The 17,462-nt window shown below is 41.5% G+C and overlaps 1 protein-coding gene and 1 pseudogene across 1 annotated transcript; both read left to right on the forward strand.

Moving 5' to 3' along the window:
- The first annotated feature begins 1,181 nt into the window (after positions 1-1,181).
- On the forward strand, positions 1,182-2,370 carry LOC121793445 (metallothiol transferase FosB-like). The gene is made up of 3 exons (XM_042191450.1): positions 1,182-1,568; positions 1,643-1,748; positions 1,938-2,370. The coding sequence occupies exons 1-3, from the start codon at positions 1,414-1,416 to the stop codon at positions 2,202-2,204; spliced, it is 528 nt and encodes a 175-aa protein (XP_042047384.1). The 5' UTR covers positions 1,182-1,413; the 3' UTR covers positions 2,205-2,370.
- Positions 2,371-6,394: 4,024 nt separating this feature from the next.
- Positions 6,395-16,376, forward strand: LOC121796610 (annotated as a pseudogene).
- Positions 16,377-17,462: the final 1,086 nt, after the last annotated feature.

Here is a 17,462-nt window from a genome sequence, read left to right on the forward strand (position 1 = left end):
GTCGTCTCACCGATGTGGAGGTACTCTTCCCACATGTCTGCAGCGCCTCCGTAGGCCAACTGTCGGATTGCCGCAGTGCACTTTTGAATATGAGTGTGGCCGGGTCTGCCAGACGCATCGTGCCTAAAGCGGAAATACAGATATCGTTGCTCTAATCCGTTAACAATACGCATAAACAGGGACCTGCGCATCCTAAAACGGCGCCTGAAAAGGTTGGCGTTGAACCGCGGCTCCTGTGCGAAGTAGTCTTCGTATAGGCGCTAATGTGCAGCTACGTGATCACGATCAATCACCGCTCGGCGGTGTACCACTGGTCGAGGTCGAGGTACCGCCGGCTGCAAGGCCCTCTGCATCCATTGATCAATCTCATGGTTCGTATAGGCCTCTAGCGCTTCGTTCATTATACGCTCGTACTCCTCAGCATCCCCACCACTCCCACCACTACCACCGGCGTTACTCATTTCTAGGTGTTGATCTTGTACAGAAATTAAGATAGAGACAGTACTCGTTAATACAAGTGGTGCGAATGAAAATGACGGGCAAGTCGCGTATATATAGTGTTTCGGAAACAAAAAAAAAATTAAAAATTCGCGCTAGGCGGTGCGCTAGGCGATCCGGACGCTGCAATAGCTCCTAGCGGATCGCCTAGCGCACCGCCTAGTTCCACGGAACCGCCGAGCGCTAGGCGGTTTTTTTTCGCGAAAATCGCTGGGCGGCTGCAATAGACCGCCTAGCGCCGGCGCTCGGCTAGGCGTTGTGCTAGGCGCTATTGTGGATGCTCTTAGTATCCAATATTGTATTCAAGCATGCATTCAAATGCATATCATACTTAAACCTTGGGCTCGTTAATATCTAAACTGAACTCAAGAAAAACAATTTTACAATAATTTGATTTAAATACAAGATAATAACAAAAAAATAATACTCCATTAGAATAATAAGTTTGGTATGATGGTACAATTTTCTAGCTAGCCCAACATTGCACACCATTTACATGTCACATATTGATTTAAATACGAGTTGATAACAAAAAATAATAATCCAACTATCATTAGTTCACAATCTCAGTCATCGACGTGGAATCTACGTGTCAAACATAAAAACATCCGACACCTGTACAAATCAAACACCTCATGAACTAAAAGTCTAAAACTCATCTATAAATATCGTTGCATTCCTCCATTTCTGCCGATCCATCGATTGCCCTTCTCCCTCTCTCATCCTCATCGATCTATATCTCTCTCTCTCTCCACACACACACAACACGCAGTAGGCGGCGTGTCTCTCACCTTTCTCGATTTTTTCTTACCTCCATCCCAAAATCTTCTCCTACTTCAATTGATTTCATAGAGATTTTGGGGTAATTTTCTTATTCGTAAAAAAAATCCGAATTTTTAGATTTTATTGTTGAAGATGAAGGACAACAAGGCAAACCCATTGCGTCTCTCTTCCTTAAATCACATCTCCCTCGTTTGCAAATCAGTCGAACAATCCGTTGATTTTTACCAGAATGTTCTTGGCTTTGTTCCTGTGAGAAGGCCTGGTTCATTTGATTTTGATGGAGCTTGGTAATTATTTAATTAATCAATCAATTCACCCAAAAATATTTGCTGAAATTGAATATTTATTTTTGTTTTGGCAGGCTGTTTGGTCACGGGATTGGGATACATCTACTGCGAGCAGATGATCCTGAAACAATGCCTAAGAAAACTGTGATTAATCCCAAGGATAATCATATCTCTTTCCAGGTAGCTGAATTGATTCCATAATTCTTCATATTTTTTAGCAAATTGAATAAGTTTTTTGGACTATTAATTGATTGATCACAGTCATCACATAAAAAAAAGATGAACAGAGGAATGTCCATTTTCAACATTATCAATCACAATCATAACTAAAATTGAATAAAAATATTATAAAGTTTAATTTGATGACAGTGCGAGAACATGGCGATGGTGGAGAAGAAGCTGATGGAAATAGGGATTGATCTGGTGCGGCAGAGAGTTGAAGAAGGCGGGGTGTACGTGGACCAGCTGTTCTTCCATGATCCCGACGGTTTCATGATCGAGATATGCAACTGCGACAACATCCCGGTTATACCATTGGCTGGGGAAGTTGTACGCTCGTGCTCGAGGGTGAACCTGCAGCTGGGCCCGCAGCAGCCGCAGCCGCAGCAGATCCATCTCCCCGTGGTACAACCTTAGAAACCAGCAGCTATGTTAGGTGGGTTGTACGTCATCGACGTTATTAGAAATGTGATTTGGCCCACCTGTTTTTTGTCTGTTTGTAATCTTCTTCACTTTGGTGGTTGTCTTTTTTTTTTTGTATTTGGCTGTAATAATAAGATGCTTTTGATCTCTCTTTGATCAAGTTAGGAGTTCCATTTTCACTATTTCTCTTTTTTAGTCTCCTTAGACCATCCAGTGGGGCGCCTTATAGTCCGTCCTATAGGGTGCCCTATGCTCCGCCACATCAGCATTTTATCCACCTATCCATTCACCTGTCGTGGGATGCCCTATAGGCCGCTCTATAGTCCGTCTTATACTTCGCCCTAAGCATTTTATTTATTTGAATATTTAAAACACTACAAAAATTAGAAAAAAAAAACTTCATTTCATTGAAAGTTCAAACATTGCAGTACGAAATAAAAAAAAAGTACAAATTCTTAATGGCGGTGACGGTCCCAAACTTCTTCAATCATGTCGTTCATGAGCTGAGCATGGTCTTGTTGGTTGCACATTGAGACCTGTCTAGATAGAATCTCATTGTAGCCCATCGGTAATCCACGAACGTGGGGCGGGGTCGCCGTGCTGGAGCTAGATCCAGCTTCATCATCGCCCCAATCGGTGACTCTTCCACCTTCGTGTTCGACTATCATGTTATGCAAGATAATGCACGCATACATGGCATCGGCGATGACTTCCTTGTACCAGAAACGCGCCGGACCTTTCACTATTGCCCACCGCGCTTGGAGCACACCAAATGCCTGTTCCACATCCTTCCGCGCAGCCTCCTGCTTTTGCGCTAATAAAACTCTCTTGTCACCCATTGGGCAGCTAATCGTCTTCACAAAAACAGGTCACCTTCGGTATATGCCATCGGCCAAGTAGTACCCCATATGATATTGACGTCTGTCTGCCGATGCCATCTTCCCGATACTGGAAGTATTCATCACGTGCCTCCAACGTTTGGACAATGTTGAGAAAAAGATCTCGCCGCATTCTAGAACGGCGGTGAAAAACCGTCAGGCCTCATCGTGGTTGCTCGGCGTTGGTGAGCTACGTCGTGCTCGCGGCGGACAAACGTCCGACGTCGAACCGACCTCGGGATCTGCTCTGCCGCTTCACGCTCGCGCTCCATTTCGGCCAAGCATTCCACCGCACCTCATGAACGCAATCGAATAAGGTCCGAGTCAAGGCCCGAGTAATGCCCTCCGAGGAACTCCAGTTGTCGTCGGGTCTCATTTTTTTTAATCAGAAAGATTGGGAGAGAAATATTGGTGTGCGGCGAAAGTGAGAGATGGGAGAGAAAATTTGGTGTGGAAAATGGAATGAGAAATGTGGTTTAAATAGATAAGAAATTGGAAAATAAATAAATAAATAAAGGAAAACGCGTTTCACCATCCGCGGTATCGTCCGCGTGACCCGCAGTGGGGTGGACGATGCATCGGGCAACGTCCGCATGGCTACAGTGGCGGACGATATCCCGCCCGATGCATCGGGCGGACTATCACTGTGGGTGCTCTAAGAGCATTCACAAAGGAGCACTCTATAGCCTGCTCTATATCAATTTATAGTCCTCCATGTCAGCATTTTATACTCCTATTCATTTATCTGCAGTCGGGTGCCTTATAGCCCCTATCCTTTTAACAATTGTTATGTATTTATATTTACTTTTATTAGTATTTTAATATAATAAAATTGCAAAATAGTATATATATAAATTCAAGACTACAATTTTAAAATTTTCATTTTATTTTAAAAGTTGAAAGAGTACAATACGAAATATTTAAAAAATCTACAATTTGAACGGCAATTAATTGACCAAATTTCTCCTACCATGTTGCACATGAAGCGAGCATGGTCTTGTTGGTTGTGCATTCAGACGTGTGCCGCTAGAACCTCATTGTAGCCCATCGGTAATCCTCGAACATGAGGCGCGGTCGCCACACCAGAGCTAGGTGTAGCTTCCTCATCGCCCCAATCGGTGACTCTTGTACCTTCATCGTCGACTATCATGTTATGCAAGATGACGCACGCACACATGACATCGGCGATGACATCATTGTACCAGAATCGAGCCGGACCTTGCACTATTGCCCAACGTGCTTAGGGCACACCAAATGCCGCTCCAATCCTTTCGCGCAGCCTCATGCCGTTGAGCAAATAAAACTCTTTTCGTATTCGTTGGGCAGGTGATCGTCTTAACAAATACATGCTACCTCGAGTATATGCCATCGGCCAAGTAGCACCTCGTATGATGTTGGAGTCCATTTGCAGTGAACTCGATGGTCAGGCCGTTGCCATTGCATTCCTAGGTGAAGAGATGCGATCTGTTCAGTGCGTTGATGTCATTGTTCGACCCGGCCATTGTTCGACCCGGCCACATCGAAGTAAGCATGTTAGATCCTGAGCCGATGGTCAGCGATGGCTTTGAGGGTCATCGTCAGGTGGTTGCCCTTATATCCACTAGTAAATTGGCCTCTACATGTCTTCAACTCCCAGTGCATACAGTCTATGCTTCCCAGTATTCCAGGAAATCCGTGCACCCTCTCGTGTAAGTTCATCATGAACTAGCAATCGGCACCAGTGGGCCTTCGCAAATATGTGTTCCGGAAAGCCTCCACGACTCCCCTGCAAAATTTCTTCAGTCTCTCGCGGCCAGTTGTCTCCCTGACATGAAGATAATTGCCAAACATGCCTGTCGTGGTGTCGTAGGCCAACTGACGGAGCGCAACCGTGCATTACTGCAACGATGACAGTCTAGGTCTGCCGATGCCATCAGGCAGATACTGGAAGTATGTATCGCGTGCCTCGAACATGTGAACAATGCGCAGAAAAAGATCCCGCCGCATTCTAAATCGGCGGTGAAAAACCGTCGTGCCCCACTGTGGTTCATCAGTAAAATAGTATGTGAACAGACGTTGGTGAGCTACGTCATGCTCGCGGTGGACAAAGGTCCGACGACGGATTGGTCTTGGCCTTGGGACCTGCTCCGCCTGTTCATGCTCCATTTCGGCCAAGCAATCGGCCGCGACCCTATTCACGCCTAAGTCAAGGCCTGAGTAACACCCTCCAAGGTACTGAGATGATCGTCTGGATTCATTCTGATTAAGTGAGAGAGAATTGAGTTAGGGAAAGAAAGATTGGTGTGAAAAATGAATGGAAAAGATGTATATTTATAAATAAGAAAATAAAAAAAAACACGTTACATCGTCTGAATCTATCGTCCGACTCTTAGGCCACGGACGATTGATCAGGCACGCCATAAGGGATTTGCATTGTCCGCCCACCTAAAGTGGTGCGCCTTTAAGGGATTTGCTCTAATGCTTCTTTTTTCCATTTGGCACAATTGGTTTTGCTAGATCATGGTTAAGCAGGGGTGGTTTTTTTAGTTTGTATTTTTTAGAAACATGCATGTTTATGTTTATGCTTTGACGTGGCTTTAAGAATTTTTGGCGAATTTTTGGCCTCTTGGGTGTGCATGTTTGTTTAAATGGTTTGTAGTTAATATTCGAATTATTTTGTAGGAGTATTATATAAGTGTATTTTGGATAATAGTAAGTTACTAGTTACTACTATTATGGAACAAACACTTTTAAAATGGAATTCATGTTTCACTATTTTTTTCAACTCATGGTATTTCTTAAAAGTCTATGTCTCAAGAGCTAAATTTAAATCAGAACTAGAATTGCCGATATCGAAATTGTGAAAAATCTTCTTTGTTCGGTTCCAATTTTAATTTTCTTTGAACTAAAATGTACTAGAACTTAAAGAAAACCTTGGATCTTCAAAAAAAGATATGGAAAAATGTTACGATCCCTATATCTTAGGATTCCCCAAATATTTAGTTATCTTTTTATTCCCCATATCTTTCCATATATAATTTTCTTATTGAGTAAGTTAGGGTTTAGTATTATAAATAGGGAAGAATGTAACTATTTTATGCAGTCAATATCTATGAAATTAACGTGAATTGGCTCAAATATTTGTGCAATACTCTACAAACTTTCAATACTGCCGACGGAGGGAGCCTCCGCGCCAGTCTCTCAGTTTCAGCCGCCGACCCCATCGATCGGGGCGCCGGAATTGGTGTGTTGCGTACGTAGTCAGCGAGGATCCTTCGTTAAGAGAATCGTGCTCTTAACAACTGGTGTCTTTCATTGGAACTCTCCATGGACGACAACGCTCAAGTGTTGATTGGTGACACATCGCGGCGTTTCAAGGCGGGCGGCCGACGCAGCGAGAGCAACCCACGGCTGCCCCATCGCGATACATCGGAGGGCAGCAATGCACAGCGTGCCGCTGCAGGGGCGGGCGATCTTTCGCCCCAAGACGTGGAATTGATCCTAGCACGTTTCGATCTGTTGGAGTTTAGATTGGATTCGATGGAGAGGCGGGTCGATAAGTTAGAGGCAATCGATCGACGTGTGACAAAATTGCAGGCATCAAAAGCAGCGTATCGACGTTACTCGTCCAACTACGATATTTCTCCCTATCAGCAACCTACTCGTTTTCGCCCCTGCCATGAACAGCCTCCCGGTGGGCCGCCACCGCAACGCTCACCCCCAAGTTGTTGGCCCGCACAGCGGCGTCGGCACGCCTCCGAGAGGCAGCAGCAGACACACGCTTATAGGCAGCAACACGAACCTGTTGTGGCACATATGGAGCCCCTCAATCGGTTTAGCAATTCCCCGGCAGCCACCACCCAAAGCCGATCCTGCCACGAGCAGCCCACTGTTGTGCTACAGCCGCTGCTCAGTCCGACAAGTCTCCAATGCTCACCAATACCACCGATGGCATCTGCTGCTGTCCCACCTCCCTCCTTGCATCTACCAAGTACCCGCCCGACTACGCAGCTTGTTTCTTGTGAAGAGATGCACTTGGGAGTTGAAGGTGATTCACAAGTGTTAAATCAAGGGGACTTGCAGCTCAACGGGATGAAATTAGTAGATGAAGAATTGTGTTATGAAACCGAATTGATTATTCCCATCCACCATTCTTCAAGTCTTGATCAAGAACTCGATGCTCATCACAAAACGGAAGAAAATAGTTCCTTGAACTGGATGTGTAGTTTTCTTGATGAGGTTGATGAATCAAAATCATCCCTATTAAATGATAATCATGATAAGGCCACTAGTGATAATGATGAGTTCACAGAGATGGAATGTCATTCTGTGAAGATAAGTGATGAGTCAGATTTGCAGGGGGATAGTTCACAGCAGAAGTATTTGGACTCTGATGATGATTATGAAGATGATAGAGTAGATGGTGAAGGGAGGCGTTCCCACAACATCACTACTGCAGAGCTCCCGCGGTTAAAAGTCCTTGTGCAGCGTTTCATGGAGGACAAGCAGTTTGGGGGACGTAGGACTGATGCTGACGTCGGGAGTCGGTGCATGATCCGGAGCCTCCTCCAAGTCCCAGCCATCAAGGATGATTTTGTGAAGACGAAGGCGAGAGAGGAGAGAGACGGCGTAGAAATGATGGTGATCTTGTTCCAAGTCGCATTCGATCCAGGAGGTGACGTTTCAATGCTTGTGTTATCGTCGACTTTGCTCGTGGGTCCGTGGTTCCCACCTTGAGGACAAGGTGGATTTTAACCGTGGGGGAGTTGTTACGATCCCTATATCTTAGGATTCCCCAAATATTTAGTTATCTTTTTATTCCCCATATCTTTCCATATATAATTTTCTTATTGAGTAAGTTAGGGTTTAGTATTATAAATAGGGAAGAATGTAACTATTTTATGTAGTCAATATCTATGAAATTAACGTGAATTGGCTCAAATATTTGTGCAATACTCTACAAACTTTCAATACTGCCGACGGAGGGAGCCTCCGCGCCAGTCTCTCAGTTTCAGCCGCCGACCCCATCGATCGGGGCGTCGGAATTGGTGTGTTGCGTACGTAGTCAGCGAGGATCCTTCGTTAAGACAATCGTGCTCTTAACAAAAAATCTTGAAAATTTGATTAAAAAAAAGACCGACAATATACTAGTTGATTTGAACAGAAAATGATAAAAGTGGAAGGTGACAAATTTTTGGAGACAAACGAAAATGATAAAAAGGTGACAAATTTTTAGATAAGGAGGGAGTAGTATTTTAGTTAGTTTATACTCGAATTGCGGGATAATTGGGTGTGAATTAATCGGACTAGAATTTTATTAGGCTACAAATTTGAAACCCTAAACCAAAACGTTCAAATCAGGCTACAAACTAGATTACTAATTAAATATTTTGTGTATAAAAGAGATTTTTTTTTGCATAACGGTACTACGGTATACCGTACCGTACTTCGGTATACCATAAAAGTACGGTATACCGCAATAACGGTATCAAAAATTAACGATACCAAATTTTCGGTATACCATTATGCAGTATACCGAAACTTCGGTATGGTATCGGTACGATATTTTATCGTACCGTAGTTTTCGGTAAGGTATGCGGTAAGGCTTCGACCCTATAGATGACCACTTCCTTTCAGTTGATTTTGAGACACACAATCTTGTGCCGGTCCAGGCTATGATCGGTCTGTTCATCTTTTGGAAGAAGATCCGCCGACTCCCAAACGCCGCCGGCTAACTTGAAGGCTGCATCCAGAATTGGTAAAGACTTTGTGACTAGGATCTAATTACTCATTGTAAAGTTTTGCAATACAAGTGGAGTAGTATATTATTTCTGGATATATTTTTAAGTGTCTTTACCCTTGCATAAACTAATTCTATCAAATTTCAAAAGTCTTTCATTTTTAGTTCTTTATATTTTAAATAACTTCCAAAATAAAAAATGAAGTAACTTATTATATTAAAAAAAATTCAATAACAATAAGCTAGACTCATTAATCATATAAACAAATACTGGAGTATATAAATATAAAAATAATATACATTCAAAGCTGTCATTCTTAAAAAACAAAGTTTAGTACTTCAAATATGACAAATCTAAGTCTAAACAACAAAATTAAATGATTCAATATTCAAACATTTTGTTGGTGGGGTGATAGATGATAGATTCAGTTGTGTTTTAGCCACGGAGGCATCCGCAGGTGTTAGGCTGGGCTTGATTCGTAGCATGGAGTTTTGCAGTGGTCTCCTCTACTTGAGCAGCTCTTCTCCACTTTTGGATTCAACCAGGGCCGGCCCTCTTCTCCTCAGCCTGTTTGTGCACTAGTCCGACCTTGTTCCTAAATCCTAATCTTCTCCGCTTACTCTCCCTTCTTCTTCTTCTTCTTCTTCTGCATTTTTTCCTTCAAGAAGCATACATGGTTCTTCTCATTATTCATTGTTGGAATCTTGTTTTAAGATGTCCGGTCAATGAAGTTTGACAAATAATAAATGTGACGAGACATTTAATTTTGGAGAATTAAATGATATAGCGTCGATCTACGTTCCGCGTAGATGACCGTAGTATATTCACTTTCTTAAATCCGATTCCCGGTGAGTAAGAAATAGTGGATTAAATTTGGTCACATTGTAGCTTTTGATAAAGCTAGGAGTTGAAAGTGTAGGAGTAATTAACTAGTGCTAATTATCCCACATAGGAGATGTGACACATCTTTAAATGTGTATTTATTAAGTGACTTATTACACTTAGTAATTATCGTGGACTAAGATGGGTGAAAGAGCTCACACGCGCGCACACGCGCGCCGAGCCGAGCCCTTGGACTTGGACTTGGACTTGTCCTTGGATCCAGACTTAATGTTTTGGGCAGCAGCCTGATCAACTTGACATGCTGCACCTTGATCAGCAGTTTGATCAACTCGGCCTGCTGCGCCTTGAGCGATGACTTCAGTAGCCTGATCAACTCGACCTGCTGCGCCTTGAGCGATGGCTTGATCAGCGTCTTGATCAAGTCGAAGTCCACATGTGACGGTTGAACTAGGGCGTGTACAGCATCTAGATTCAAAGTCTTCCACTCCAGCTTTCAAACTCGTAACGGCCGGCGGTTACAGCCCCGCCATAATGAGCCATGATGACAGCCATCAAGGCTGTGTTGACCCCCAGCAGTGGACTGAGCCTATAAATAGGCTAGTCATTCCTTGCATTAGTATAGACATACGAACATACACACAAGCATCATACTCTCTGCATAGTCTTTCTTTCCGAAGCTCTGCCCTCTCCTCCATCCAGTTCGCCGGAGCTCTATTGATTGCGGTGGTGCTTCACCAGAGACGTAGCCGTTTTATCTTTGGGGACGACACGCCAAACCGAGAGCACTACCGGGGCGTATCTTGTCTTGCGGAAAGAGAACTCCTCGACTCGGCTAAACGCTTTTACGGTTTTACAGTTTCAATTTCATTGTAATTTTTCAGTTTTGGTTCTTCCTTCCTTCTTGGGTTGTATTACGCCCGGTATTGTTTATCTCTTGTAATTCCAGCATTATCCCCAACATTCATTTTGTAAACTGGTAACTATATTGAAGCTTCATCAGTTTGAAAATTTGTTACATCAATGCTCTTTAGCTCGCTCTTAAGAGCAGCCTTCTTTGTGTTCTCCCACGATGTAGCATCTGAGAGCTTCTTCTGTGCCATATATCATCATAGAAAACAGTAGTTATTATCATATCTCAATTGTATGGAGAGGTCTGAAACAATGTAAAAATTAAACCTGGATTTGTACAAAAACACATAGGAAGAAGAGCAATGATGCTAACAATGATGTTTCAAATCCAAAATCTAAGACTATATACATGTTTTACTAGATGTAAACCGAATTACTCGTGCAAAACTCTATCAATGCAACCAAGAAACTGAACTCTATCAAGGGATCCTTTCGAGCTTTTCTTGGCTATGGGTTCAGGGATCTCTGCAGCAGTCGCACAATTCAACTTCAATCAAAACTCAAATCCATCCATCCTCCCGCGCTATCAAATCCGCCTTCGCCAGCAGATCGAACGCAGTTCCCCTTAGCCTCTGTATCCCCTTTGTTCCGATCTTCGCAATTTACCCGTCTGCATCCCCTTGTTGTCGATCTCTTCACAAATTCACCTCTAATTTCAATTTTAATGAATTACGTTGTTTCATGAAATTATAAGAGTGGATCGGTACGACATACCTTACCAAAATTGTCATATCGTAAATATTTATCTTGCCGATTTTTTGGTGTACCATATTTACCTAATACCGAATTTCTATATGCCACTCTTCACTATTGTTAACATACTAATATTTCATAATGTCATACCAAAATTTGGTACTACTTCGGTTCTCAATTTATTGTACCGATAATTTCGCATGCTAATTTGGTTAAGAGCATCTCCAGTAAGACTGGACGTCAAATAGCCCTCACATAGCCTTCACACTGCCACATCATCAGCACTACAATTCTCCTGCCACATCAACTGGACATCAAATAGCCCTCACATAGCCTTCACACTACATATCCACATCACTAATAACAATTATATAATTTAATTTACAATCGTATCAACATACGGAATTTAATTTACGAGACAAATACATTTAAATTGAATAATACTATTAAAATTTCAAAAAGTACAACAATTTAAAAAAAATACATTTAAAAAATTACATTAAAAAAAATTACATAAATTTACATAAAAACTAACGCCTTGCAATCCTCCGCGCCCACAACTCTTCAACTAAATCCTTTTGGAGTCGAATATGAGCCTCCGTCTTACGCATGTCGGCATGTGCTTGGAGGAGGGCTTCTTCATCGTGAGGTACCCCACCTCGTACGTTGGCGGTGGCGACGCCGTGGCTTGGACCAGCCTCATTATCGTCGTTGGCCCAATCAGTCAGTTGTACACCTTCATCTTCGACAATCATGTTGTGCATGATAATACAGGCGTACAGTATATCAGCAAGGCAGTCGACATTCCACAAACGCGTTGGTCCCTTAACTGCAGCCCATCGAGCCTGAAGCACACCAAATGCGCGCTCCACGTCCTTTCGCGCCGACTCCTGCCGCGTCGCAAAGTAGGCCTTTTTCGCATCTGATGCGCACCGGATCGTCTTCACAAAGACGGGCCACCTAGGGTATATCCCATCCGCCAAGTAGTAGCCCATATCATGCTGGTTGCCGTTGGCGACAAAACTGATGGCCGGACTGACGCCCTGGCACTGCTCGTTGAAAAGGGGCGACGAGTTGAGGACGTTTAGGTCGTTGTTCGAACCGGCTATCCTAAAATACGCATGCCAAATCCACAATCGGTAATCAGCTACGGCCTCGAGGATCATAGTGAGATTTTTTCCCTTGTAGCCGGTCGCGTATATATAGTGTTTTCAAAAGAAAAAAAAATAAAAAATAAAATCTGACGCCGGTTTGACGCCGATCCGGGACGCCGCGAGGATCGGCGTCGGAACCGGCGTCATCGCACGAATCGGCATGGTCACGCCGATTTTGACGCCGATTTCGCCGACGCCGGTTCCAATGGTTCGGCGTCAGAACCGGCGTCGGCGAAAAATCGCCGTCGCGATTTTGACACCGGCATTGGAGATGCTCTAACTAATCAGCTTTAGTAGAGTAGTATAGTATTTAGAATTATAAGTTAATGGAGTAATATTAACTAATCCAGTTAGTTTAAATATTACAGTGGCAGTTCTGTAATTTCTCTTCTATTCCGTTCATATTTCTCCACCCGTTGCGCTACCAGCCCACCGCTATCTGACCGGCTCCGCCTTCTCTCTCTCTCCCTAATCGTAGGCGATGCCAATATATACACGTATGCGTATCGTCCGTTCTGCTGAGTAGAATTAGGGTTACGGAATGAAGTTTAAATCTCATCAGAAACCAGTTCAATTAGGGTTACGGTTTCCTTGATTTTGATTTCAGTTTAAAATCTCGTCAGAAACCAAATCAGTTGAATAGCAAGAGATGTTGGATCAGAAACGGCCTCGTATCGACTCCGACGAGGATACAATCCATCGTTTTGGGCCTAACTCCTTTAAATTGCAAAGGTCTGTTTCTTCTTTGATAGGCAACTTGCTTGCTTTCTAAATTATCCAACATTTTCACAGTTTACCTGTACAAGTTCTGGGCCTCGTTGGGAACAATGGCATTGGAAAATCTACTGCACTTAAACTTTTGTCTGGGAAGGCTAAACTTAACTTGGGACGCTTTAATGTAACTTTCTTTACCTATTCACCTACCCTTCAATTTCAATCAATTTTCCTTTGGAATGAGTTCAACCATTTTCTCTCTATTTTTTTTGCAGAATCCCCTGATTGGTAAGAAATATTGGCTTATTTTGGTGATTCTGAGCTGCAAAAATACTTCATCCGTATTCTTGTAGATAATTTGAAGGTGATAGTTACCTTTTTCTAATTCTTACTATTGTTTTTCTATAAATATATATACTTCTCTTTGAAATCCAATTGCTTCAAAGATTTGGTCTAGAGATCATAAGCATGTATTTGAAATTTAATGACCTACCATTGTATCTTTAGCTTATCCTTAACATTTTTAAGCCTTTAATCTTCATTTATTAACATAATACTCCCTCCGTATTCAAAGAATAGAAACATTTGAAACGGCACGGGTTTTAATGCACAATTGTTAAAGTAAGAGAGAGGAAAAAAAATGAGTAAAGTAAGAGAGGGGAAGAGAAAAAGTAGTGAAAGTAGGGTTAGTGGATTGTGTGGTCCATGTCCTAAAATAGAAAGATTCTAAAGTTTCTATTTTTAAGAAACGGCCCAAAATGGAAATAGTTGCTACTTTTAAAAAACGAGGGAGTAATGGTGATGAGATTTTATTTGGCTTCAGTAACTAAGGTAGCATTGAGTTTTGTTATGATAGGCTTGCATATCCCTGTATCCTTACCTTATCTTAAATAGTAGTAATGAGTTTTTAATCTTCTTTTATTGACGTGGGTGGAATTTTTTTTGCCTTAGCAGGTGATACTAATAAATGCAAATGCAATAATAGCTTGTTATCTTGTGTCTTTATTTCTGTCATAGTTCACATTGCTTTGTGTTGCATTTATTCTCAGGCAATCTGCAAGCCCCAGTATGTCGATCACCTCTCTAAATTTGTTCGTGGAAACGTTGGGCAACTTCTTTCCCTGGCAAATAATGCGATAGATGTGAAACAAGAAGTTGTTGCTGACCTTGATTTGATTCAGGTTATGAACCGTAATGTGGAAGATTTATCTGGTGGAGAGCTTCAGAGGTTTGCAATAGCTTCTGCTGCTCTACAGAATGCAGATATCTATTTGTTTGATGAGCCATCAAGTTATCTTGATGTTAAACAAAGACTTAGTGGGTGTCCGGTTGGCAAGATTAAATCTCATGATTAAATATGTATCATGTTTGGTTCATAAGATTGAACCCCACAACTTAATTCTAAATGAATAGTCTCATGATAATTAGTCATAGCCTCCCCCTCCAACTAACTTAATCCTAGATGAATAGTCTCATGATATTAGTAATGGCAACCGAACGCCACCTTAAAGTTGCTCAAATTATCAGATCCTTGGTTCGTCCTAATAAGTCAGTGATTTTCATATTTTTCTGTTAACAATCCAATTAAGGAAATCTTACACGGTTATATATGACTTAACATCTTTGTTTTCAGCTATGTGATCGTGGTAGAGCATGATCTTAGTGTGCTTGATTATTTGTCAGACTTCATATGCTGCCTTTATGGGAAACCTGGTAAATATGGGGCAGTTACTCTTCCATTCTCTGTAAGAGAGGGAATTAATATTTTCCTGGCTGGACATGCGCCAACTGAAAATCTTTGGTTTAGAGATAAACCTCTTAGGGTAAGTCCTAAGGTTGCAGAGACTCCACAGGAAAGTAACATGTGCAGGATACAAGTATCCAACAAGGACTCGTGGAAACTTCACGCTCAGGGTTGTGGAGGGTGAATTCACTGATTCACAAATTATTGTGATGCTCGGAGAAAATGGGACTGGAAAGTCAACCTTCGTACGAATACTGGTACATTTGATGTATAGTAGTTGTTTGCTTTTAAAGAAACAAGTTAATTTATGTTGAATCAACAATGTTGTCCATCCAAATGTTAGGCTGGCCTTTTAAAGCCTGATCCAGTAGAAGGATTGGATATGGAAACTCTTAACTTCAATGTCTCTTACAAGCCACAGAGAATTGGTATCAAACTTGAGTTTGAATGTAGCGTCAAAATGTTGCTGCATGCCAAAATTCCTGATTCAATCAGTAATGCTGAATTCCTCTCCAATGTGTTTGAGCCTTTGTCTATACAAAAACTTACGGATAAAGAGCTTGGGGATCTGTCTGGTGGAGAAATGCAGGTGGTTGCTCTCACTCTTTGTTTGGGAATGGTGAGATCATAATTTGTTGGTTTCCCCTTTGAATATTCTATGTGTCATTTACACTAACTTGTGTTTCTTTTTGGTGTGGGTGCAGCCAGCTGATATATATTTGATAGATGAACCAAGTACATATCTTGACTCAGAGCATTGTATCGTTGCTTCAAATGTCATAAAGAAGTTTATACGTGATGGGAAGAAGACTGCATTTGTTGTGGAGCATGATTTCACCATGTCAACATATCTTGCTGATAGGGTGATTGTGTACGAGGGAAAGCCATCGATTGATTGTGTTGCCAATTCACCTCAATCAGTGTTGACTGGAATGAACCTCTTCTTATCTGTAAGCCTGACATATATATGTTTTTATAGAACTGTTGACCAATAACCCATTTTTTAAATGTGTAGCACCTGGATATCACACTACGAAGGGACAGCACAAATTTGCTGCCTAGAATCAATAAACACGAGTCGATCGAGGATCGGGAACAGATGGCCGCTGGATCCTACTATTATATGGATAACTAACTTGCAGCAATATTCCTCCTGGTTACCTCATTCATATGCTTTATCTGTCAATATTTGAATGCCTTTTTGATTAAATGGTCTGTAGTTATCTTGATTAAATGGTTTGTAGTTAATGTTGGAGTGCTTTAGTAGTTAATATTTGAATAGTTTTGAAGGGAGGAAGAAGTGGTGGTGGCGGTGGCGGTGGCGTCTCAATTTCGGATTCTCGGGACCTCAGCTGCAATGGTCGATTTTGAATAGGGCATGCTAAGGAAGAACGCACTGGAGGGATGTAATTAAAAATACTACTACAATTTTGATATTAGTTTCTTAAATCTAATTGTATTGAATACAATTAGGGATGTCAATCAGGTCAGCCCAACGGGTTTCAGGTTAATCGGGTTGTGATTTTTTTCGGGTTATAAAAGATCCGCCCTAACCCTAAAAGCTCGGTTTTCGGGTTAGCTCGACGGCTTAATCGGGCTGCTACTGATAAAATGAACTAAAAAATTTAATGACGAAAATAGTCCGCCACTAATTACAAATTTTTCAAAGAAAAGAAAACTAAAAACACATGAAATTTTAGTGTCCGACTTGTATCCATCTCTAAATTAAATTTTAAAAAATTCAAAATATATTTAATGATGAAAATGTTTGTCACTAAATAAAACTACAAAATGAAACTAATTAAAAATAAATTTAGTGTCGGACTATATCCGTCACTAATTAAAAATACAATAAATTTACTGTCAGACCAATATCCGTCTCTAAATTGAAATTAAAAAAATTCCAAATATATTTAATGACGAAAAAGTCTGTCACTAATTAAAAAAATATACTAAAAATAAAATAAATATTAGTGTCGGGCTGATATACATCACTAAATTGCGGATTAAAAAATTCCAAATATATTTAATGACGAAATAGTCTGCCATTAATTAAAAAATAACAAAAAAAACCCAAAATAAAATAAAATACTAACAGTATCTCCGTCACTACCGTAACAATAAAATGTTAGTATTATTTTTAGAAGAGTGAACTACGCCAAAAGTCCCTAACGTTTCCAGAAGTTGCGTTGCAGGCCCCTAACAAAAAAAATATCACCAAACAACCCTAACCTTAAACGTAATCACATATCGTGTATTTGTAGCCATTTTTCGGACCAAAATGCCCAAATCCCTTCAGGGGCATTTTAGTAAACTTAGCTTTAACGTGGGGACATCCACAGCAGACCTACTCTGGCATTGCAGAGACCTGCTCTCTGTACTCGCACAGTCCATAACTCATTTCCATTCTCTCACTGCAATTTCCCGACAATATATACAAATGGTAAGGCACAAATTCTCCCATTTTGAATTCCCATCTTCATTCCTGCAGTCATTCCTTGCACTCGCTATTGAGGGTTAATTCGTCGATTTCGTTGTTAAACATCGGCATTTAGGTAAGTTCTTCGTCTGTGACCGGTAAAATGTGGGATGTTTTT

The sequence above is a fragment of the Salvia splendens genome, chromosome 3 (genome assembly GCF_004379255.2).
Source record: "Salvia splendens isolate huo1 chromosome 3, SspV2, whole genome shotgun sequence".
Classification (NCBI taxonomy): domain Eukaryota; kingdom Viridiplantae; phylum Streptophyta; class Magnoliopsida; order Lamiales; family Lamiaceae; genus Salvia; species Salvia splendens.

Bases quoted from the DNA above. Each gene is read 5' to 3' on its own strand.
- LOC121793445 (XM_042191450.1), top strand. From the start codon at position 1,414: ATGAAGGACAACAAGGCAAACCCATTGCGTCTCTCTTCCTTAAATCAC. The intron at 1,569-1,642 runs GTAATTATTTAA...TTGTTTTGGCAG, and splicing joins TTTGATTTTGATGGAGCTTG to GCTGTTTGGTCACGGGATTG. The intron at 1,749-1,937 runs GTAGCTGAATTG...ATTTGATGACAG, and splicing joins ATAATCATATCTCTTTCCAG to TGCGAGAACATGGCGATGGT.